Genomic DNA, 24,624 nt, shown 5'->3' with positions numbered 1-24,624 from the left:
ATATATATATATCGGCTTTATTTTTCATATATATATATATATATATATATATATATATATACACTGTATATATATACTGTATGTGTGTGTGTACATATTATATTAACATAATGGATGTATAATTAATATAATTGGATATTAAGAGTATGTGAAAGTTTCACTCCTTCCTTGTTTACATCTGTGACAACCTTCGTAAAGTATTGTAATCAATCAGAAATATCAAGCAGCTAAAATGCGCCAAACATGGATAAATGTGGAGAGAGTGATTTACATTTTTACAATCATGCACTTTAATAGATTTAATTGGGTGTAATTTAGATTTTTTTTTTGTTAAATGGTGTTTGGACGTCTTTCATAACATCTACAATGCTGAGCGAGCAGGTTGTGTTGTGTGACCATGTGTGTTGACCTTTGTTAGTTGCATTTTTTTTTTGACCATGACTAAGGAGGATTGTGTTACTCCCCGGTGCGATGCTTTGCTGAACTCATGACATCTAGCAGGCCAAATTAAACACACTCATGGGCCGCATTTGGCCTGCGGGCCATAGTTTGGACACCACTGGTCTACATCAACAATATGATTTAATTGAGTGGCTGGACAGGACTTGCTAAAAGAAAAGGAAGATAAAAAAAGGAAGGGATGGAGGACCCTCAAATACAAACAACCAAGACAATAAATAAAATGGCTAAATAAAGTTATTGTGACCAAAATTATCATGGTAACCATTATTATCGCGGTGTTATAGAATGACGTTGATTTCACTTGTGTTCATCTCAGCATTTTCGCTAGCTAGTAAGCTAACTCTAGTCCTTCCATAAGTTAATCAAAGTGCAGTTATTAATCATGTTTTGTTCCATCATTTTAATTTATTTTCTCTCTTGGCTTTTGGCAAAGGCGGTCGCACACCCTCCCCTAACCTTATCTTCCCTGCTTGCGTCTTGTTTCGTCCTGTCTTGCTTAACTTTATGTTGCCTCTTTTTGCACTGCTCTCCAAAATCTAAACAATGGAATTGCTCAACTGGCCTCTCAACAAATATGACAAGATCTCAGGTGACGATATTTACCTATTCGGAATCATGATAACAGAACTGTGGACAACATCGGACCGAATTTGAGGACCAGAAATAGACACTTAAGAGTGAAAAGTACATTTGTTTTCAGTCGCTCAAACACAACCATTCTAATCTTCATTGTTTCCCTGGTTTAGGGGGACCTGGATGCGACGTGGCAAGGTTGTTACTTCTAGATTCCCTTTGTGGACAGTGCAGGGAAGACAAAACAAACTCCTTCCCTGTCAACAACACCTGGAAAGATAAACTCTCGGAACGACACCAGGCCTAGAGACTTAACACACACACTATGGACAATGGCTACGTATGCACATATACCCTCACCCCACGCCGTTGCCAGCGCTTCACCCCATGTGGTATGACAGACAAAGGAGCAGCGACCGTAGTGGCTGGCAGCTTCGGACCGGATGCCTGCCCCCTCCCCTTCTGTTGCAAGTCTTGTGGTTTCTGTGTAAAATGTTTGAGTGCTTATCGGCTATCAAGTTTTTTTCTCGGCCCCAGTCTGTGCCCCCTATCCAGAGCGAGGGGAAATCCAAAACAGAACAGTCGACATATTGGATAACGACAGAGCGAACAGTTAATAAATGCCTTCAAAACCGTTCGCTGTTCATCTTTTAAAGAATTAATATTCGATAGATTCGACAAAACAGTTGCAATAGTAGAATCAATGTCAGCACACGACTCCTCGCTGCGTGCTGCCATTGTTGTTTGAGTCAAACAGTCGCTTCGGCGCTACGTCACATCTATGAAATCCTGATTGGTTCATTATTCTTTGCTATTTTGAAGGAGTTTGTATTGCCCTCGAGCCCAGAGCAATGTGTGGCGCTCATGGAACTACAAGGATCTGGCGAGAGTCAGGTTAACGTTGGACATCACTGGGTCAATATTTATTTATTTTTTTATAATCAGAATCAGAACCAGAATGTCTTCATTTTGGAGACTTTCATAAAGATTTACTGTATAAGTTTGTAAATACACGATATTTGGTGAAAAACAATGCGATTGACTTTTCTGGAAATAAATCGGGCGAAAATTCAGGGTCCACGGTGCGATTGCGCTTAATAGAACGCTGCGTTATTTGGGACTGCACTATATCGAACTTTGAGTTTATAACTTTTTAATGACCCGCAAGGACCCCGAATGTCACAGGCAAGAACAAAACCAAGTTGTCCAATGTCTGTTAGAGATGTATATCTTTAAGGTTTTACCGTTACGATACCCTCATCGATATCGGTATTTATCGGTGCACTTATCGGTACTCTATGTAATGTGTGGAAATGAAGATGCAACAAAAATGAGGTTGAACACGTCCAACTACTGTAACATCTAAGTCTTAAACCAGTCAACTACGTGTACAGTGCAAAGTGCAATGCAGTTATGTCATCTTCTGGTAAAGACCACACAGATCCATCACTGTGTTTCTATTCATTACAATTACACTCCGTTGGAAATAATATTTATACATGGCATGCAAGTGCAGAGAACATACCTTTTTACATGATATATAAAATATATCATATACATCAATATAATCATTAACATGTTATGTGGGTGTGCATTTTGTTACAATAGGAATTGTTATTTGTGTTTATGTTGCACACGGACAGACGTATTTGAGTGACAGACCGAAAGCCATATTGAGTGTTCACAGCTTCTGATGTACAGTATGTGTGTGTAGTGTGCATTATATAAATAAAAATACTCAGTAAGCAAGTTTAATGCTCAATCGTCCAGTTTGTAGTCAAGAGACAGAAGGAACTGAAACATGTGTTTTAACGGCGCAATGGAGTACCGTCAGACGGCAGCCAGAGACCTGTCAGTCACAACGGATGTTATCTTGCTTCAAAGCAACTTTATGGATTACTATATTACCTCAATTTGTCACTTTTTTGAGTGGATTAACATTGGCCTGTGGATTATTGGATCGCTTGGAAGACGGTTGATAAAACACGGTCGTGACTCGTCGTGAGAAAAGTGCGTTCACTTTAAACTGACACAGCGTGCGTGACTTTGAAGAGGAAATATTGTTGTGTTACAAACTTTTGTGTGGTGTTGCTTCCTTATTTCTCATTATTCCAATCTAATTTTAATGAGTGGCAGTGGCAGCTGTACTGAATGTGACAGCGTGTCATAATTACGCGTCAGCTGGAACAAAAAAAATACAGATATCGTAAAATATCGTTAGTCCAGAATCTTGACGGTCCTCATGGACCGACCTAATTAAAAAATACCGGTATTCGGTATACATCCCTAGTTTATGTTGAATATGAAATACATGTAGTGGGTATTCTGTGCACCAACCAGAGAAATTGGATACATGGCATTGCTGGTGCACCTTCTTCTCAGATCTGTCTCCTTTCTGACGGGCTGGAAGCCAAATTCGCATTTGTCTCCTGGAATCTTCCGGTAACTTAAATGACAGACGGAAAACAAAAATCAGTCTCAAGCTTTCAGGGACCAGTAATCCATCAATCTATCTGAAACTAAACAAATTGTGGGCTTAAAAGATCTTGGCTGTGTTACTGCAAGAAGAATGAGTTTGCAAAGACCTATATCGCAAGACAAGTCCTCACCCGCTGGTCTGCAGCTCTTCGGTAGTGCCATTGAGACAGAACTCCAGAGGAAGGCCCTTCATCTCCTCCTGCTCCACGCACTCTGAGCTGTTGTGAGGTCGGTAGTATCCAAAGTCACTGTGGGACAAAGCATGGATCAAATATACTTGAAACGTGTGTCTAAGCCCGACATACAGTACCAGTGATAGTCATCCAGTGTGCAAGGACAAGGTGACAGCTGCTTGCTGACAGCAAAGTCCCTCCCATTCCAGCAAGCAGAGTCTTTTCTCAAGCGTAAGAGGGTCTCCTTGAAGCCCAACACACAGCCGTCGTCCGGTCTGCCGGGGTCGGCAGAGTGAGCCAACCAGGGCATGTAGTCCTCGTCGTCGCCTGGTTGCATAAACGCACTTGCTCAAACACGACGCCCCTCCTTCCCCGTCTCCTCACTTATCACTCACAATCTCGGGCGAGGAGCTTCCTGAAGTCGATGGTTATTACCACCCATTTGGTGAAGTCGTTCCTGTAGCCCCACAGGCTGACGTTCATGGAGCGGGAGCCCGGCTCGCTGTCCATGCCGCTGAAGTGGAAGCGGTCGTTGGTGAAGTTGTAAGTGTGCCAGCACCGGCCTTCATCCGTTGAAAACCTGTTTTGAACGGAGATGGACATTTAGTGGTCCAGGCTGCAAATAGGCCTAAAAACTGTATCACAACATTAGTGTTTTAAATCGGTCGATATCACAAATTATTGATATCTTTTATGACCTATGGAAAATACGGACCAGGAAAAAAGTTTTAAATGTTAGCATTTTTAAACAATTGTAACCTTAATATGATTTTATATATACCGGTACATATTAGTGCCAGTATGTAGTATTTATTTTTTTATCTTCATAACGTGTTACTTCTGCTACTGTATGTAAAAACCTGCACTGCAACAACGTAATTTCCTCGTTGTGGGATAATTAAAAGTCTATCCTATCCTAGTATAATGCCCTCAGCTATCAAGGCAGACAGGAAGGAAATGTCAACACAAGCATGGAAAACATTCAATGTAAACACATTTCTAAAATCACATTGAACACTTAATAATAACCTCTTAAAATGAAAGTGCAAAACTAAGGAGGATGTAAGAAATGCTTCATAAAGTGTAACAAAATAGTACAAACTGTGAAAATGTAAACAGAGAGAAACCCGAGAACAACTATTTTTTGCAGGATTAGTGTCAGGAAGCTAGAGCTGTGTAAAATGTTTTTTTGGTTTGTTATTATTATTTAAGTATGGAAAGGAATTTATGTTTACCAGTAACTATTATTAAATATTTTTGGACCAAATTATCATTTTAAAGTAGCACATTTGTTATATTTTGTTATTTATTTTATTTATACTTTAGTTACGACCTGTTGTTTCCGTACATCCGAACAGAGTTGAAAAGAAAAGATGAAAGACTAAGAAAACTGCCATACTGTCTAGTGGACTTTTCCTGCTTTATCGACAATTTCTTGGCTCTCTGCAGCACTCATTTTTAATTTTTCTTGTCACTCCATGCAGAGAATCTATAGCGAAACAGCAAGTTGACGCAACCAAACTTCATAGTTGATACTGTTAAGCGATTGGCTGATTAGCGTGTCCCTCTCATTGCTAACATGACCACTTCCTGTTCGGTTACCAGACCGCGAGTGACTTTGTTCGTGCAACCTACCTTGCTTCAGTCGTTTCATTCATTTCGGTTTCTTTCAACCAAAGAATTTATACGTATATACGCAGAGTTGCCAGGCACGCAATTTAACCCTTTTTTTACATTAATTTTTCTCCATTCAATACTCTGTTTATTGTTTTCATGATAATAAACTTTGGTTCACACAACTTAATACAAATTGGCAGGATAGATGCAATAAAGAAACAAAAGGCAGGCAGTATCATAAAGTCCACAGGAATTTGGGAGTATTAAGAGGATATTACTGGAATGAGGTCACAACAGACATATCTTAATAGTTCACTTAAATTAATAGGAAAACATAATACAAGGCATTGTTGTTATTGTCATTAAATAGAAAATGTACAGCATGTGTTAATACAGTGTAAGAAATATAATAGGGAAATAATGAAAAATAAGTCAATGAAAGAGAAAGTTAGTGTAGCCGTGAACGATATGCTATGATTGCATTCGGAACATTTACGGTACAAAGCAATACATACATTAAAAAAAACAAAAACATGGTTGATTAAAGTAATTTAGTAGGGTACCATCTCGATTCACACTACGTATCAGAAGGTGGGGGTAATGCACACCACAAGTTTCTTGCCAACCGCTATTAAAAGAGAGAAGAACAAAAATAAGGCGGGTCTTGGCGTCTCTACCTTTCACACACAACAGCGCCGACATGTAAAACCCACTCAATGTTCTCCTGCTTGCTACAAGAAGGTCTCTCCCCAATTTTGTTCACTGTTGACTCTCCGCTAAAAGTCTATAATTGTCCTGTATTTGTTGCAGAGCTGTGTAACATTTATTTGCCTCTTCTCTTGGCCAGTTCACACTTGAAAACGGTTTGTCGCAATGTGTGTGTGTGTGTGTGTGTGTGTGTGTGTGTGTGTGTGTGTGTGTGTCAGAGTTACAGACTTATAAATATCAATTTAGACCCCCTAAAGCAGTGTTTTTCTAAATTCTAAGTTTCAAGGTATGTCCTTAACTCTGACAGTGTAAAAATGGAACCAAATGGACCCAACATTGTCAGTTACATACCTTGAAAAGGTCAACTTAGACTGCCCTAAAGAAACCTGTAAAGTCCCTGGAGTCCACTTTGAGAACCACTGTATTCAAACAGTGGCCGTAGTCAGGGAGAGTTGCTGGAAGTGAGAAAATCAGTCTTAAGGTATAAATCGATGTTGAAAAAGGCCCCAAAAAAATTGGAACGCATCATGACTCTAAAATCTCACTCTTTTTTTCTAAAACTTGGCAGCCCTGTATATATATATATTGTACGGTATGTCAAACGTTTTATCGAACGCGTTTTATATTGATATCGACTACGTGTCTATCATGGCCCAGCCCTCACTGCAAATGACAGAAATTACACTTATCCTCACTTGATTTGATTGACAGCCAGGTTGGTGTGTTCCACACCCACGAGCAGGGCCCCAGAGTCCAGCACAGCATAGTGGTGAGGGCCCCGGAGAGACAGCCACCACGAGTAGCCGCCATCGTCAGACACGTACACGTCAGGCATGACAGTCGACTCAGCGTCCCCGACGCTGCCTGAAGAGAGAAACGCGTTTTCTTACGACACCACAAAAAACTGAAGTGCGACTATTTGGCAGGTTTTTTGGCGTGTGCGTTTGATACCATGAGCAAGAATGAGGCCCACAGCATTGGTCTGTGAGAGAGGCAGCATGGGGACGTTCATCTTCATGGCTGTGCTGTATGTGGCGTGGATGTGAAGTCTGCACTGTAAAGAGGGGAACAAAGGCACTGCACGTCTTTCAGGGCCACATTTGCATCATGTACGGTGTCCGGCTGTCTCACTTTGTTCGGCCTGTTAGTGGAGGTCTCCGTGTCACACTGGCTGTTTTGGGGTCGACGCAGTCTTTGCCATCGCGCTCCTTGGTCGAACGTGATCACCGTCTCCACAGCTCCGTCTACATAAATACACAAACTTCCAGTCAAACGTACAAAGTTGGATTATTCTGATTGACGTTTGTTGCATTGTTAAGTTTGTTATTTAGTTAACAGGAATCCACGGCACTTTTTATAAGGGGGCTGCATGGCGAAGGGTAAAACTACCGTATTTTACGGGCCAAAGGGCGCACCCGATTATAAGGCGCAGTGCCGATTAGTGAGGGCATTGGGGTCTATTTTCATACAAAAGGCGCACCAGATTATAAACCGCAGTGCCGATTAGTGAGTCTATCCGGGTCTATTTTCATACAAAAGGCGCACCAGATTATAAGGTGCACTACCGATTAGTGAGTCTATTCGAGTCTATTTTCATACAAAAGGTGCACCATATTGTAAGGCACACTGCCGATTAGTGAGTCTATTCGGGTCTATTTTCATACATAATGCAAACTGGATTATAAGGTGCATTAAAGGGGTCCTATTATGAGTTTTTTCTACATTTAAAATACTTCCTTGTGGTCCACATAACATGTAATGGTGGTTCTTTGGTCAAAATTTTGCATATGTCATGTTTTACAGATCATCTTCAAGCCGCTTCCTGACCGTGTCTTCAGGATGTGCCGTTTTGTGGGCTCTCTTATCTACGTGCATCTACTTTGACGGCGTCTTCTCCTTGTCTTCTTTGTTGTACCGGTAGATTTTAGTGCTTCAATAGCGGGTCTACTGACAGATATAAGTTAGAACTGTATGTTACTTTATATTAGAAATGGCAACGGCGGAGAATGAATGTCCAACAAGAGAATAGAGAAAAAAAGGAGCTTATTGACTACAATGGCAAATTTACGGGAATGATGCAGATCCTAAATACACATCAGCAGGTACCAATAGGTAAGAAAAGTTGGTTTTGCATAATATTGCAAAACAAAACCCAAGATAATGTGTCTCCTAATAGGTGCCATTTTGGGGTCCTTATACACACACACACCATAATAATACCGTATGTTGAAGCACAGTACGTCTGACTACGGTAGCCGTAATGCTCCGACAATCTATCAAGCAGTGTGGCTTTGTAGCTTACCAAAGTCGTACTAAAACATTTTGACAGATTTTTTAGCGCCATGCGTGATGTTCTATATTCTCAATGAAACATCAAAGTTTTTGTTTTGCTTGCTTACCGGTACTAGTTCACATAATTTTTTTAACAGGCGTCAACCTGCAGTCCACACGTATCTCTTATGTGTGACTGCCATCTACTGGTCACACTTATTACACCATGTACCAATTAAAATTGCTTGGAGGTCGGTAAGCACAACCAGAACAATGTCTCTATTTGTTGTTTTTGTGCCTTTTCTGAAATTGTATTTCATATTTTTAAATGGCCTGTAGTTAAAGCACCGCATGTTTTGTTGACATGTGCCTAAGAAAGTTTTATAACAGATTTGAAAATAAATGGTGTGGACTATGATTTTTTTTTGTGAAAGTTAAAAATGAATTTAAAGCTACTACTGTATGCGTGTGTAAGTATGTATAGGTGTCATATGACTTGTTAGCTCTGTCAAAACAGGTGACAAAGCCTATCAACATAACACTCAAACATGTAAAAAAAAAACCTAAACAATAAATGGTGGAATTAGAACTGGGATCCTCATTGAGGAATCATTTTTCTGTGTTGCTATAAAGTGCTCACCAACTGGCTGACCGGCTTTATATGTTTGTTTTGTTTTATGGCTCCTGTCCACGACTGTTCCCAAACACTCCCCTGTACTCTCACCATGTAATGAAGTGTGTTGGCTTACCCTCTGTGAGTACACTGGTCATGTAAACGCCCCTGAGTGAAGTAATGGCGGTGAAGTCAGTGTCGCTTCCTGTGGTGGTGAAGAGGTGGCGCTCCAGAGACTTGGAGAACACGGCTCCTCTGTCATCAGACACATATATTGTTCCAATCCCAGAGTCTGGGCGACAAATATACATACACAATATTTGGATACTGCGTAATACTACATATACTACAATCATGCTTCGTCAGTTCTTCCTCATTGGTAGCACTTCCACTGGTTCTGACCTTCAGGGTCGTCCACATGCATGAATACCATGTCTTCATTGAACGCCAGGATAGAATAGAACTGATCGTGGTTGACGGCAGGAAGCTGAGCAATGTTCCATATCGTTCCTCCGTCCGCTGACACATGGATCATGCGCTCTGTGCCCTTGGAAAAACAATTATAACACCCACACATTCATGATACTGTATTTTTCGGACTATATGGCGCACTTAAAATACTTTAAATGTTCTCAAAAATTTACAGTGCGCCTAATGTACGTGGTAATTCTGGTTGTGCTTACCGACCTCGAAGCAATTGTATGTGGTACATGGTGTAATGATAAGTGTGACCAGTAAATGGCAGTCACACATGAGATATACGTGTGGACTGCTCGTAGACAGCCTCTGCTCAATAAATCACGCTAGCAAGTACAGGTTAGTGCCGTAGAGCGTTTTAAAATACTCTTTTAAAATGACAGAAAACACTGAAATAATTCTTGTTTGGAGCGAGTGTGCTTCCTGCTTTTTCCCACCACAACAACAACACTATGGCCTCCTTATGACGTCAGTGCTGCGCCAACACTCGTCATCAACAATCATTCTATTTAAATGTTACATTAGCAAGCCCAAATTAAATATAGAACATTACACACAGCACTCAATTAAATGTTTTAGTACAACTTTGGTAAGCTACGAAGCCGCGTATTACGGCTACCATAGTCAGACGTACTATGCTTCAACATACGGTATTATTATGGTGTGTGTATAAGGGTCCCAAAATGGCACCTATTGGGAGACATGATCTTTTAACCCGATGCGCATTATGTATAAAAATAGACCTTAATAGACCTGCTCATCGGCAGTGTGCCTTATGGTCCGAAAATTCGGTAATATGTTTATTACGAATGGACATAATCCAATTGTATCGATTATATGGGAGTTTTTGTTGATTATTTGTGTCTTGAAGCAATTGAGGAAAAATGGTGTACTTAAGCCGTTATTTTAGTTTTGGGTAGTTTTACGCTCAATACAACGCCGGTGCAGAAACAGCAGTTCAGAACATTCACACGTTTTATTTCGGGTAATTTAGCACCCCCCGCGACCCCAAAAAGGACAAGTGGTAGAAAATGGATGGATGGATAGTGTTCATTTTTCCAAAAGCCAATTTTTAATTGTAATTAAAGATAAGAAAAATCCATTTAGTTAACACATACAAAAATATACCCCGTTTTTCAGACCACAGGGCGCACCAGATTATAAGGCGCATTAAAGGGGTTGTATTATGATTTTTTTTCTACATTTAAAATACTTCCTTGTGGTATACACAACATGTAATGGTGGTTCTTTGGTCAAGATGTTGCATAGGTTATCTTTTACAGACCATCTTCAAGTCGCTTTCTGACCGTCTCTTCAGGATGCACCGTTTTGTGGGCGGTTTTATTTACGTGCCTCCACTTTGACTGTGTCTTCTCCACGTCGTCTTTGTTGTACCGGTAGTTTTTAGCGCTTCAATAGCTAGTCTACTGACAGATATAAGTTAGAACTGTACTTTATTTTGTTTTAGAAATGACAACGGCGGAGGATGAATGCCCCACAACAAGAGGATAGAGAAAAAGAAGGAGCTTATTGACTACAATGCCGGATGCGCGCAAATAAATGCAGATCCCAAATACACATAAGCAGGTACTAATAGGTAAGAAAAAAAAGTTATGCATAATATTGCGAAACAAAACGCCAGTTGATGTCTCCTAATTGGTGCCATTTTGGCACCCCTATACACACACCACTAAAATACCGTATATTGAAGCACAGTACATGTAGCCGTAATGCTCCGACAATCCATCAATCGGTGCCACTTCGTAGCTTACCAAAGTCATACTAAAACATTTTGACGGATATTTGAGCGCCGTGTTTAATGTTCTATATTCTCAATGAAATATCAACGTTTTGTGCTTACGGCTACTTGCTAGCGTCATTTATTGAACAGGTGTCAACTTGCAGTCCACACGTATCTCTTATTATCATTATAACATGTACCAAATAAAATTGCTACGAGATCGGTGAGCACAACCAGAATTAGTACGTACATAAGGTGCACTGTCCATTTTTGAGAAAATGATAGGATAGTAGGTGCGACTTTTAGTCGGAAAATTACAGTACTAATGAAACAGTAATGCAAAAAGAGTTAATTGTCAGGTTAAATTCCTCTTTTCAACAGCGTCAGTGAAAAAGATGCTTACCTTTCCGGTCATGATGGAAGCGAAAACGAATTTCCCTCCAAGTACGAAAGAGTAAACTGTCGTTGCGATTGTCTGGAAGCTTCGACCGTAGTCCGTTGTTTTCCTCAACTCCAACATTCCTTTGTGATCTGGCAGCAACATTGAGAGATGACAATATTACCAATAAACTTATGTGCGTGTGTTTAAAATATTATTTCCTTACTGCATGATCCGTTGTAGTTTGTTGTGAAATAGATGCTGTTCTTGGCGCCCCTGGGCAGGAGAAAAGGAAACAGTGACAGCGTGAACTTTAGACAAAGGGTCTCCTGGTTACAATTTTGAATGTTGCCTAAGTTGAAACGCAAATGCACAAAGACGAGATTTGTGGTTTTCTGCATGGCTAAACGTTCCAATTCCAGGCTGCCGTCCAAGTGCTGCGTAAGTGTTCTGGATCATAATAAAAACTGTTGCTGACTCATGATGCACACCGACAGAAACCTCTACTCCAGGGCTATGCAACTAAATTGCTTTGTGGGCCACATTTCCCGAAAGCTAAGAACTCGTGGGTAGTAGACATTTGAAATTCTGAAAAAATAAAAAGTCCTGTCTATTAGTACAACCCTAGTACTGAGCCGTAGGGCTGTGAATCTTTGGGCATCACACAATTTGATTCGATTCTCGATTCAAAATTTATACTTTTTATTAAAATTGAGTGCCAGCTCTATAATTAACTACATTCCTTCATTAAATGGATAAACAGCTCTGATCAATTTCTACATTACTTAAAATAAAACTGGTTTTGTTTAATAAAATTCCACCCTAACATTTAATAAAGTCAAATACAAATAAGGCAATTCTCTTTTCTAAAGTAAATCTGTACAGCAGATATGATCATCTACATCCCATGTGTCAAAGTCAAGGTCAAGTCAACTATCTATGGCCCCCGTGGTGATATTTGATTCGTATTAGAACCGGCCCGCAGGCCACAGCCACCTGCTGCAGTTTTGCGCGCACCAATACTCCATCAGTGTTGGCGCAAGGAATGTTCAAAATGGGGTCCTAGGGACCCCATCAAGTCATAAAAATGGGGTTCCACAGTAAATTTTTGGGGTCTCACTTTTTTGTAACCGTTTTGAAAACAAATGATAAATGTATGCATTATCCTGTTATATCTCACATTCTTTATTGTGTTTTGGAAAAAGGTTGTCATAAACATTAATTCATTAAAAAAAATAATACAAAAGAAAACACATTTTTATGCATATGTCAATTTATTCAGTTATAAACATTCATTCACTTTCTTCTTTCCTTCATGAATCTAAACTTTACCGCTGCTGGTATTTTTTTTCTATATCTTTATTGTAATATTTTCAGAATGCGTTTGTTCTATTTTTGGCCAAAGTAAGACAAAGAAAACAATCTGAAGTTGTCTTTATTTTTTAGTTTTAATGCCATGATTTTAATAGTCAGGCACAGATTTTCCTCCATGCGGCCCCTGAGCTAAAATGAGTTTGACACCCCTGATCTACATCAACAATATAATTTGTCTGTGTCTGGACAGGACAGATTAAAAAAATTAAATAAAAAAATTCGAATCGGTTTTTGATTTTTTTGAATGGTTAAATGGCTAAAAATAAGAATTACGATTCATTTGAAAATAGATTTTTTTTTACACTCCTATTGTCTGTACAACATGAGCATGTTTGTAAGGAACTGCAGTTATGTACAGAAGTTAGCCAAAGATATGACAGCAAAAATGACTCAAAAATGTTAGTTTCTCCACAGTTTTTTTTAAGTGAACTCCCAGGGCAGTCTGGTGTCATTCCAGGGCCAAATTTGGAATGACACCAGACCGCAATGGTCAGGGCTCCCACAATGGAGTAGCAAACAACCCCAGAACAACACTGCAGCCTCGTGTTAACTCGGGGTTCCAGACCAAACCGTAGTCGAGCAAGTGGTCCAAATTGCGTGCAGCTGGAAAAACAACAGTTGAGGAGACACACACATGAAGATGTGAGAATATATTGCAAATAGCAACCTGGACAGGACTGTCTGTCAGTGATGGCTAGATGGGTCAATTTACAGTATATGCCGGTTACATTTATCACAATATTGCGGACATTATTTCAGGAATTAGCACTTTTGTTTACCTCTCACATACGCCGTACAATCTAGAGCGATCAACACAATTGTCAATGAAACTACAATGAACTGATGTACATACATACACACAAACACACACACATTCACTGTACAAACAAACATACATTCATTACCAGTGTTGGGACTAACGCGTTACAAAGTAACGCGTTACTGTAACGCCGTTACTATCGGCGGTAACTAGTAATCTAACGCGTTATTTTTTATATTCAGTAATTCCGTTACCGTTACTACATGATGCGTTACTGCGTTATTTTGCGTTATTTTTTATGTAGTATCGGCTAGAAACTGAGAAGATCTGAGTGTTGCAGCGCTGCTGAAGAGGCGACAAAAAAGAGGCGCGCCGCGCGCTGTCTGTGTGTACGTGTGTGTGTGCGTGTGAGTGTGTGTGTGTGGGAGGGGGCGTGTCTGTGTCTACTATCAAAACGTCATGGCAAACCCCGAAGCCGAGTTTCTTAAAATGGAGATATTTTCAGTACGTTTCTTTTATCGACCACAAAGAAAAGAACATATTAGTTGAATGTAAGTTTCAAATATGCTGAAACAGCGACAAAAACAACATGCTTCGACGAAGCTAGTAAAGAGACACACCTCCACCTCCAACAGCGGCTGGATTTTAATGAGGCACTGCACACTGAAGGTACACACACTCTGTCAATTCTCTTATATACTCTTTCATTTTAAACTTTTAGAGTGTTTGATTATCACATCACTCTAAATGTTTAGACTATAAAGTTCACAAACCTAAAGAGGGATACTAGTGGGCCAGGCTAATATTTCCTTTTCTCTAAACTAAGTGGGGAAATGTGTAGAGTGTTCTGGGCTTCAGACATGATTTTATTTCAGAATTCCTTGAGAAAACGCCTGGTTAGGCTTTATGTATGTAGTGTGTGCCTTTCTTGTTTTACAGCTATGTTGTTATTATGCTGTTTGTTACTTATGTATGTTAAGTTATTGCAGCTATTTAAAATAGTTTTGTCAATTTGTTCTGGTCTGAAACAAATTGGCCCTTTAAAACATATCTTTGTCTTTGTGTGTTGTATGTAGAGCACATTGCTTAGCAGAGTTCAGTGATGCAAATGCATGTCAAGTTGATCAACAGATTGTATTATTCTCCAGTGCAATAACAGTACTAAAATGAAGGCTAAAAGGGCATTAAATGGGGCCTTAAAAAAATAAAAAAAAAATATAAGTAACTAAATAGTTACTTTTCACAGTAACGCATTACTTTTTGGTTTAAGTAACTGAGTTAGTAACTGAGTTACTTTTGAAATAAAGTAACTAGTAACTGTAACTAGTTACTGGTTTTCAGTAACTAACCCAACACTGTTCATTACATACATACATACTATATAATCATGCTCCATCAAACACATTCATACATACAAGTGTACACAATCATACTCATACAAATACACACCAACATCGCAAAACATGTTTTGTGATGTGGGTGTGTGGGTGTGCCATGCACACTGCTAAAGCTGAACCTATTTTTACCATAACAATGTAAAATGTTAATATAGTTCGCTCTTCTTTCTTTACCCCTCTCTTCATCTCCTTTTTTTTCTGTAATTCAAGCATTATTCACATTTAAGTATTTAAAGTGACAGTGACAATAGAGGCAAATATTGTGTTTTCATTATCAATATAGTTATTACCATTTTTTCTTTTTATTGTAGTGCAATAAAGTTCCAGGACTGTTCAATTTGAGGGGCACGGTCCACTGCGACCAGCACGACTACAAAGAGATCCTGCAGCGTTCGCTTCGTTTACAGTAGCGCGAAAAGGAGGCGAGAGCCGTGGCAGGCAGGACAACTCGAGGCCGCGTCACCATGACAACGCGCATGTTCACAATTCCCCGGATTCCTGGCCGGGAAGTACATGGCTGGGTTGGAGAAAACACAATAAACTTGCATGCCCACTTGAAACACAACCACCAAACTCAGTATTTCTAGCTGGTAAAAGACATGCACATAAAGATGAGGAGCTTTGTCCCGACGGTGCACACTCGCTGGGGCATTTGATGAACAAGGTCAGCGCAAACAAAACAGTGCAAAATAGTGTGCGCTCACAGAAAGTGTGGTTCAAAAATCACCACATCGCCAAAGACATGTTGTCCTTTAAAACTGTTATGAAACTAGCATTTCTAAAAACGTTTGTCATGTTAGCGTTTCCTCACTCGTAATCTGCCAGACTGAAGTTTCTTTTTTTCCATATGACCTGTTAAAACCGGGGGTTGGCAACCAGCGGCTCTAGAGCCGCATGCGGCTCTAGAGCCGCATGCGGCTCGAGAGCCGCATGCGGCTCTTTAGCACTGCCATAGTGGCTCCCTGGAACTTTGTAAAAAATGTATAACAATTGAAAAAATGGGTGGAAAATTTATTTTTTGTTTTAATATGGTTTCTGTAAGAGGATAAACTTGACACAAACCTTCCTAATTGTTAGAACGTCCACTGTTTATACTAAACATGCTTTACTGATGAGAGTATTTGGCAAGCGCCGTTTTGTCCTACTAATTTTGGTGGTGCTTGAACTCACCCTAGTTTGTTTATATGCACAACTTTCTCCGACGCTGCCACAGAAAGACATATTTTATGCCACTCCTGCTTTGTTTCATTTTGTCCACCAAACTTTTTATGTTGTGCGTCAATGTACATAGGTGAGCTTTGTTGATGTTATTGACTTGTTGGAGTGCTAATCAGGCATATTTAGTCACTGCGTTGAGTTAATTTAATGTACTTATGGCCTTTGTGTATTTAATTGATATTTGCATGTCTAATGACACATTATCTGTATGTAATATTGACTGCATTTCTGATAGTTGTTTGTGTGCCGTTATAGAACACAGCAAACGTTACCCAGCTTGCAAAGATTGTAATAAATCCATTAGAAGAAGACAGCCTGCCATTTCCTTTAACTTGGACACACACATCTATACCTTTGGCCATTCTAAGCCAGTAATTTCCAGGAGTTATCTCACCCTCTGAGAAGCCTCTGTTTTACAAATGTTTTCCAATGTTGTAAAAATGTGTAGTATAAATAATACATGTCAACATTTCTGTCAACGAAGATTTGCGTCAGCCTGCGACACATAATCATTTTGATAGTAGGCTAATATAGACACATACATCATGTGTTGTCTTCATAATAACACTTATATAAGGCTTTTCATTTTTTTACGGCGCCAGACAAATGTTTTTTGTATCTTCGGTCCAATATGGCTCTTTCAACATTTTGGGTTGCCGACCCCTGGCTTGAACTGTTGTGTTTCTATTATTACTCTGCACTTTTCTTTTAGGAGATTTAAATGTTTACATTCCATTTAAAGTGTTAAATTATACGAGAAATACAAGTTTTAGCACCTGAAAGGATATACATGCATTATTATTATGTATTGTCATTACACCAGTGGATAATTTGGTCTCAAAACCCTATTGACGATAATATTGTTTATCTGCAATAATTTGTAACCGGCCCAGGCCTAGATTAGATTTGAAATATTAATTTTCTTAATCACCTCGTATCTTTGCGAGGTAAGAATGTTCATGATTTCATTACTTTTGTGTGTGAAAGTAAAAACATAACAGGAAAATTCTTACCATCTGACGAGGCAAACGCTGTCATGGATCTTCCGCCAGGTGGCGCCAATATCCTCAGACAGCCACAAGTCCAACTACAGCCATAAAAAATTAAAGTGATCCACAAGCAATTAAAAGAGTTATCATGAGACTCAACAGTTTGACCTAATTAGGAGATTACCTATTAAAATGAATGCATTGATGTGGTTGACATACCCATTCACATGTTTTTACCTTGATGCTGAGCGTCAGAAGTATGTTGGAGTCTCCTGGGTTGTACAGCATCTGAATTAAGGGCTCAAAGGGCAGTTCGTACGATGTGAACGTCCGACCAAAGTCCTGCGAGCGAAACAGTCGGAATCCCCCAATGTCCGACACATCGCCCGTCAGGATCACCTGAAAATTAAAATGCAGAATTGTCAATATATAAATAATAAAATACATTTATATTAAGGCAATAAAAGCAGAGCTGGGAGGTTTTTTTTTAATTGTGGTTTTATGGTTGCTATCTTATTTAGTTTGCTTGCAACATTTACTTAATATTAGAAGAACCTTTGAGTATGATGAAGTTCTACACCACAACAATAAATGTATACAAATAAACTAGGAGTGTAAAGGTATTGTACATACTGCGGTATTGGACCTACTGCGGTTTCAAAATCACCACAATAACGCCGTGACGTCTGAAACCGAAACTTGGTGAGTGTAGTTTTTTTCTGGCGCTTTTGCATTGACCCGCCATAATCCCCTGTGCAGTGCGGGACCGGAAAGTGGGGGCGTGGAACGCAGTAAAGGGGAGAAAAGGAGGAAGTGAAAGTGTGATTTGAGTAGATAAGAGGATTTTTTTATTTTTTGGACATTTCCTGAACATTTCATCAAAGTCCATCCATAACTTTTTAATAATATTGCTAACAAACAGACAAACCGTGGCGAAAACACAACCTCTTTGGCGGAGGTCTAAGTACTAAAGTACCATCTTCAGCTCGAGCTTTTCCAAGGCGACAAAAAGCGGGTGCACCGTATGTGCACCGCGTCCGGTTAGAGCGTGGACACTGCACATCGGGAGAAATATGAGAAGCGACTTGATAAACTATCACCTGGAAAATATATTTGAAGCCAGCGAAGCTAAACATACATTTTTAAGGTATTTACATTATTAAAAGTAAAATTGTCAGATATTTGCTTGAAACAGTGGATGTTTCTGCACAATTATTTGCACTAAAAATACATCTTTGTTGTAATAAATATGATTAGAACGTTTGAGTATTATGTCTGTCTTCAATTACAGTAAGAGTGTTTATCCTAAACATTCCTGCCACTTCATTTTACACACTATGACATTTTTAACAAATCTTTTTTTGGGTTGGCAATTCCACAATGTTATCGATATCTTAATTGCTTGTATTGCGACACATGACTTCTTCCCAAAAGTGAAAAACAGTGGTGGTCAACCAAGCCAAGATGGCTGTTGTACAGCAAGTAGCGCACCAACTATCTAAGTGCAAAAGAGGCTTAAATATTCCTTCAAAAAGCAGATACGAGCAAAAAAATCTAACTATGCAAGGAACCCTATACTTTGTCAAAAGAAGATTTGTGGAGGGATATCAAGGATTATACGTTGGTCGTGTTCCCGGACATATGGAACTATTGTGCTCCAGACATAATTTTATGGAAACTTGGAAAAAGATGGAGGTCTACAACTTCTTTGTGTGTGGCTGGGTCAAGGACATTAGTATCAAGACTCTCCCGGATAAAAATGCGTCATTTTTGCTCGGGTAAGGTTGCATTTCATGATTTAACTTTGTGTCGACAGCCATGTTTGTTGTTGTTGTTGTTGCTGCGCACGCCATTTACGAATAGCGTGTTTTCCCCTTTTTATCAAAATATAACTATAGATGTCATACTTGCCAACCTTCTCGGATTTTCCGGGAGACTCCCGAAATTCAGCGCCTCTCCCGAAAACCTCCCGGGACAAATATCCTCCCGAAAATCTCCCGATTTTCAGCCGGACCTGCGGTATTGTTGCGGACCTGAGTGAGGACAGCCTGTTTTCACGTCCGCTTTCCCACAATATAAACAGCGTGCCTGCCCAATCACGTTATAACATCTACGGCTTTTAGAGAGTGCACAACTGCGCACACAACAAGGAGACGAAGCAGAAGAACGAGGAAGATACAGCCATGGTGACGCCGACGACGAGTAAGATGAAGAAATACGTTTGTAAGTTCCAAAACGAATAGAAACAATAATTTCAGTTTATCCAGGACTGTTCGAAGGGAAGGGGTATGCTGCCTGTAAATTTTGTAGAACAGACTTCTCCATTGAACACGGTGGCCGAACGGATATACTCAGTCATGAACGGTCAGCGAAGCACAAAGCGGCGGCAACGCAGCACCGGTCCCAGCCCAGTATTATGGGCCACCTCGCTAAATGGAGACCCGATGGTGTAACATATGCCGAGACAAAGATGGCTATGCTGATAGCTGGAAGCAACATCCCGTTCTCATTTGCGGATGTCTACAACAAATCCGTGAAGGATATGTTCCCGGATTCAGAGATCGCTCGCCAGTACGTAAATGGCAGAACAAAGGCTACTCAAATAGTGAAAGGTAAGTGTTTTTTTTTTTTTTTTTTAGTAAGCAGCAAGCACAGTACAGTTAGTAGAACAACTGTGTTTTCATTACTGTTTATTTGATCAAGTCTTTCAAGTACAACAATAAGTAGATGAGTGTTATGTGTGTGTATATGTGTAAATAACACTGAAATTCAAGTATTTATTTTATTTATAAATATATATATATATATATATATATAATAAAATACATATATATAGCTAGAATTCACTGAAAGTCAAGTATTTCTTATATATATATATATATATATATATATATATATATAATAAAATACATATATATAGCTAGAATTCACTGAAAGTCAAGTATTTCTTATATATATATATATATATATATATATATATATATATATATATATATATATATATATATATATATATATATATATACAGTGTTTTCCCACACAAAGAATTACGTCCGCCACAAATGGATTTTTCGGCTTTTGACTCGCTCGACCGCTCATAAAAGCAATGGGACTGTCTGTGAATGTTGCTTGTAGTTACAACTCCGGTGCAGTAGGTGGCGGTAGCCTACTATGCATTGTAATTCCGCCAATAGCACTTAATTCACCTGGTGGGCCAGAAGAAGAAGAAGAAGAAGAAGAAGAAGAGGGACGGACGGACGGACGGGATCGATCAAAATACGAGGGTAATATAGGTAGATAGGTTATAGCTGCATCGCTCGCGGCTCGTCATATATTTAACGTTAATCCGCGATTTCACCGAGCGTTTCACTGACGGTGAGCAGCCTGACGCTGCTTCATGCACGTAGTAACAGTCACGTGTTTTCATACCGATGAGCTAACGTGTCCAGGTTATAACCCTGTTGTCAATAAACACACATGGACTGAAGCTAAATTGTCCACTGTCCACTGCAGCATGTGAATGCAATGAAAATAATAAAATCTGAGCCAACCAGCTGTTAAAATGTTGTCCAGGTTAATGTTTTGGCCATTAAAGGCCCTTCATTTCAAGATTTCAACTGTGATCTGGCTTTAAACAGGTGGCTGACCTGTTCAGATGGGTGTAACTGCTACTTGTCAAATAATATGAAATAGCATTTAATTTTACATGTATGCAATGCCATTTAAATGTAATTATAGATAATAATAATAATAATGATAATAATAATAATAATAATAAATACTGTGTAGTGTTGTAAATAGTCAACGGGAAGAATTTTAGTAAGATATAAGCCATGAGCACTACACAGCCAGAAAAAAACCTAGGCAGGACAAGTAAAAATATTGGGGCAAGTAGATTTGAGAAGTCGGGCAAGTAGAAAAAAACCTTAACGTTGAATCCTGCATGTGTTGAGCTGCTGCCGCTTAAGGTTAGACGGCACTGTACATAGAGCGGTTCTGCTCGTTAGTAATAAATTCTAATGTTGGATGTTCACTCCTTCACACAGATGAGTATAGAAAAATATTTTCAACGGCCGAAAAGGGCTCGACTTGGAGAGGAGGTAGGCCTACAGTCCGGACCACAGGTGCGACCTGTTCAGCAGCAGCAGGAGGAGGAGGTTGACTGACTGTGGCAGGACACCTCTGCCTCTGTTTCACTTCATGTTGCTGGTAAATAATATGGTTGTAGTAGTAGGCTAAAGTTACATTATTTAGTATTCATTAATTAAAGGGGCAGAGCTTTAAGAGACATTTTAGCTTTTATATCTTATAAGATATATTTTTTGTAAGAACCACAATTAATAAATATATTTCAGTGAATCACTAATTGTTCAAATCTGTATATAAATATGTACATAAAATGTAATTATATTCCAACTCCGCGTTCTTCTTTGTCATCGCCGCTGCCGCCGCCACCCCCCGACCACACCACCACAAATAGATGCCTGTCCTGTGGGAAACACTGATATATATATATATATGAAATACTTGACTTGGTGAATTCTAGCTGTAAATATACCACGCCACGCCCCCAACCACGCCCCGCCCCACCCCCGACCACGCCCCCCCAAGTCCACCCCCCCTACCCCCACCTCCCAAAATCGGAGGTCTCAAGGTTGGCAAGTATGATAGATGTCAACATTGTGTACGTGCTGAAAGATTAATTTATGATTGCTTTTCAAAATATAACTATATATGTCAACATTGCTGAAAGATTCATTTATCAGTTTATCAAAATATAACTATAAATGTCAACATTGTGTATGTGCTGTTAGATTCATTTATGATTGTTTATCAAAATATAACTATAGATGTCAACATTGTGTACGTGCTGAAAGATTAATTTATGATTGTTTATCAAAACATGACTATAGATGTCAACATCGTGTATGTGCTGAAATGTTAATTCATGATTGTTTATCAAAATATAACTATAGATGTCAACATTGTGTATGTGCTGAAAGATTAATTTATGATTGTTTATCAAAATATAACTATAGCTGTCAACATTGTGTATATGCTGAAAGATTCATTTATGATTGTTGTCTTTGGTGAAAACTTAACTCTTTTAGGTTTTAGCTTACATTTGATAAATTTTATTTAGACTCGCCAAGTTGGTGCTTTTCGAAACATTTGTTGTAAACATGTGTTTAAGAAATACAAACACTATCAAGATAATACTTAAATGGGAAATAATAAACGTTAAAAGTATATCAAACAAACCTTAAACAAAGTGATCACTGCAAACGTGTGCATTCTTTGATTCTGCTCCCTTAGACTGGAGTGTGAGCTGCTCTTCTGGTTGTCGTTTTGTAAAATCTTGCACTCTCCCGTCCTTTTTGATTACCTCTTGAGGAACTCTGAAGAAACTTTTATCCTTTTTGCGATTTGAAAGGTTCGTACAGCCGAAAACAACGCAAGCATAAGGCTCAATGGCACCTAGTACCCATTGAGAACAGAGCTAGCTTGACCACCATGCGTATTTAATAGGCGAGACGTGACGTCAGTAACATCCCAACAATACCATGATATCGTATCATGAGATTTTGATCTTGTTACATCATTTTCTTTGTCTCGCACTGTACATTCTTAGATTGCATATTCCACACAATATAAACACAGAAAAACACACTTTTTTATGAGACTCACCTTGCCAGAGTGGTCCGGGCTGACGGCGATGCCAAACTCGGTCTGGATGAAGGTGTGGTTGATCAGGTAGGTCACATCAGTGAATGTCTTCCCAAAGTCTTCACTGACACACACATAACATAAGGTTGAATTTAGACCCTGACATATTGTTGCTGCAAAGAAAACCGTGTGACCGTTCTGTGTATTGCGGCGTCAACACGTGTGCACGGTTTACCTCCTGTAGAGGTTTGACTGTCCGAAGCGCATCATGAACAAAGGCACTTGGAACGTGGTCAAGACCAGCAGCACCTGGTGGAGGAGCAGAATGGTATCATCTATATACACAATCAGTCTTTTGCTTCATCTTTGGCCAAGAGGAAACATATGATGATAATAAAACTGTAAATATAACTTGTGAGCTGTATTGGGAGGGTCACTACTAAAACAGTCTGTCCTAGCAGCTCAGTAGGGGTGTCAAAAAAAATAGATTTTCAAATTAATCACCATTCTTATTTGTAACGATTCTCATTCGATTAAAAAAAATCAAAAATCTATTTTTTTTTATTTGTATTTGTCCTGTCTAGACACTCAGACATATCATATTGTTGATGTAGATTATCTATATCTGCTGTACATATTTACTTTAGAAAACAGAAGTGTGGGATACTTCTCTTGTTGCCTTACTTTTATTTGACTTTATTTAATGTTTGGCTGGAATTTTATTCAACAAAACCAGTTTTCTTTTAAAGTGATCTATTTAATGGAGGAATGTAGTTAATCATAGAACTGGCACCCGATGCTATTAAAAAGTAGTGATTTTGAATTGAGAATCTATTCTGAATCAAATTGTTACCCCCTAGAATCGAATTGAATCGTGTGGTGCCCAAAGATTCACAGCCCTAATAACGATACCAAGTATTGTATGGTCAATACTACAGTGATTACATCGATATTGATATCACAGAATCTTCATCGTTTTTGTTTACAAACTCAAGAGGTAAGTCCTTGGACACCGGAGGACTTAAAGGGGAACTGCACTTTTTTTGGAATTTTGCCTATCGTTCACAATCATTATGGGAGACATGACGATATTTTTTTAATGTATTCTAAAAAGTACATTTCCATCCATACATTTTCTACCGCTTGTCCCTTTTGGGGTCACGGGGGGTGCTGGAGCCTATCTCATCCATCCATCCATCCATTTTCTACCGCTTAATCCCTTCGGGGTCGCTGGAGCCTATCTCAGCTACAATCGGGCGGAAGGCGGGGTATACCCTGGACAAGTCGCCACCTCATTACAGGGCATTTGATCAAAAGTCCACTTACAATGGAGGCTATGGTCGTCGCTCTAATCTGCCTGTAGTGCACCTAAAAAACATCCATACACTCCATTAAGGTTTTATATACATGATGTAAGTACATATGTAATGCAGTAACATTTATAATAACATTCGATATTTACGTATTTTGATCATTTTAAGCATAGACAGCCCATTAATTAAAAAAAATCACAACGATCACTTTTTTTTCTTCGTCACTAAATATTATTCACTGCAGACTTTATGAGAGCCAACAAACATAATAAAACATCACTTACTGTACAATGTCTACTGTCATTAGGATGCCGACTGCTAAGATGTTCATATATTCCCATTTACATTGGGGTTTCGTGTCGTTCTCGCTAGTTCCAGGTCCCTATATGGCTGTCAAAGTGTCCCAACTTGTTG

At 39.2% G+C, this 24,624-nt stretch overlaps 1 protein-coding gene across 2 annotated transcripts in view; it reads right to left on the bottom strand.

The window, feature by feature from the left end:
• Positions 1-24,624, bottom strand: part of LOC133622298 (sortilin-like) — a 90,993-nt gene that overhangs the window by 14,272 nt on the left and 52,097 nt on the right. For both annotated transcript variants that reach the window (XM_061984873.2, XM_061984874.2), the window contains 15 exons: positions 23,133-23,206; positions 22,919-23,021; positions 17,468-17,629; positions 17,255-17,328; positions 11,719-11,768; positions 11,517-11,644; positions 9,298-9,442; positions 9,032-9,187; positions 7,143-7,255; positions 6,963-7,065; positions 6,707-6,875; positions 4,082-4,266; positions 3,824-4,013; positions 3,645-3,761; positions 3,373-3,481 (listed from right to left, as the gene is read on the bottom strand). In XM_061984873.2, coding sequence (XP_061840857.1) covers positions 3,373-3,481; positions 3,645-3,761; positions 3,824-4,013; positions 4,082-4,266; positions 6,707-6,875; positions 6,963-7,065; positions 7,143-7,255; positions 9,032-9,187; positions 9,298-9,442; positions 11,517-11,644; positions 11,719-11,768; positions 17,255-17,328; positions 17,468-17,629; positions 22,919-23,021; positions 23,133-23,206 — 1,878 coding nt within the window. The remainder of the gene's footprint in view (positions 1-3,372; positions 3,482-3,644; positions 3,762-3,823; positions 4,014-4,081; positions 4,267-6,706; positions 6,876-6,962; positions 7,066-7,142; positions 7,256-9,031; positions 9,188-9,297; positions 9,443-11,516; positions 11,645-11,718; positions 11,769-17,254; positions 17,329-17,467; positions 17,630-22,918; positions 23,022-23,132; positions 23,207-24,624) is intronic.

This window comes from Nerophis lumbriciformis, linkage group LG23 (genome assembly GCF_033978685.3).
Source record: "Nerophis lumbriciformis linkage group LG23, RoL_Nlum_v2.1, whole genome shotgun sequence".
Classification (NCBI taxonomy): Eukaryota; Metazoa; Chordata; class Actinopteri; order Syngnathiformes; family Syngnathidae; genus Nerophis; species Nerophis lumbriciformis.
The sequence above is the reverse complement of the archived record's forward strand: the minus strand, read 5'-3'. Positions and strand labels throughout refer to the sequence as shown.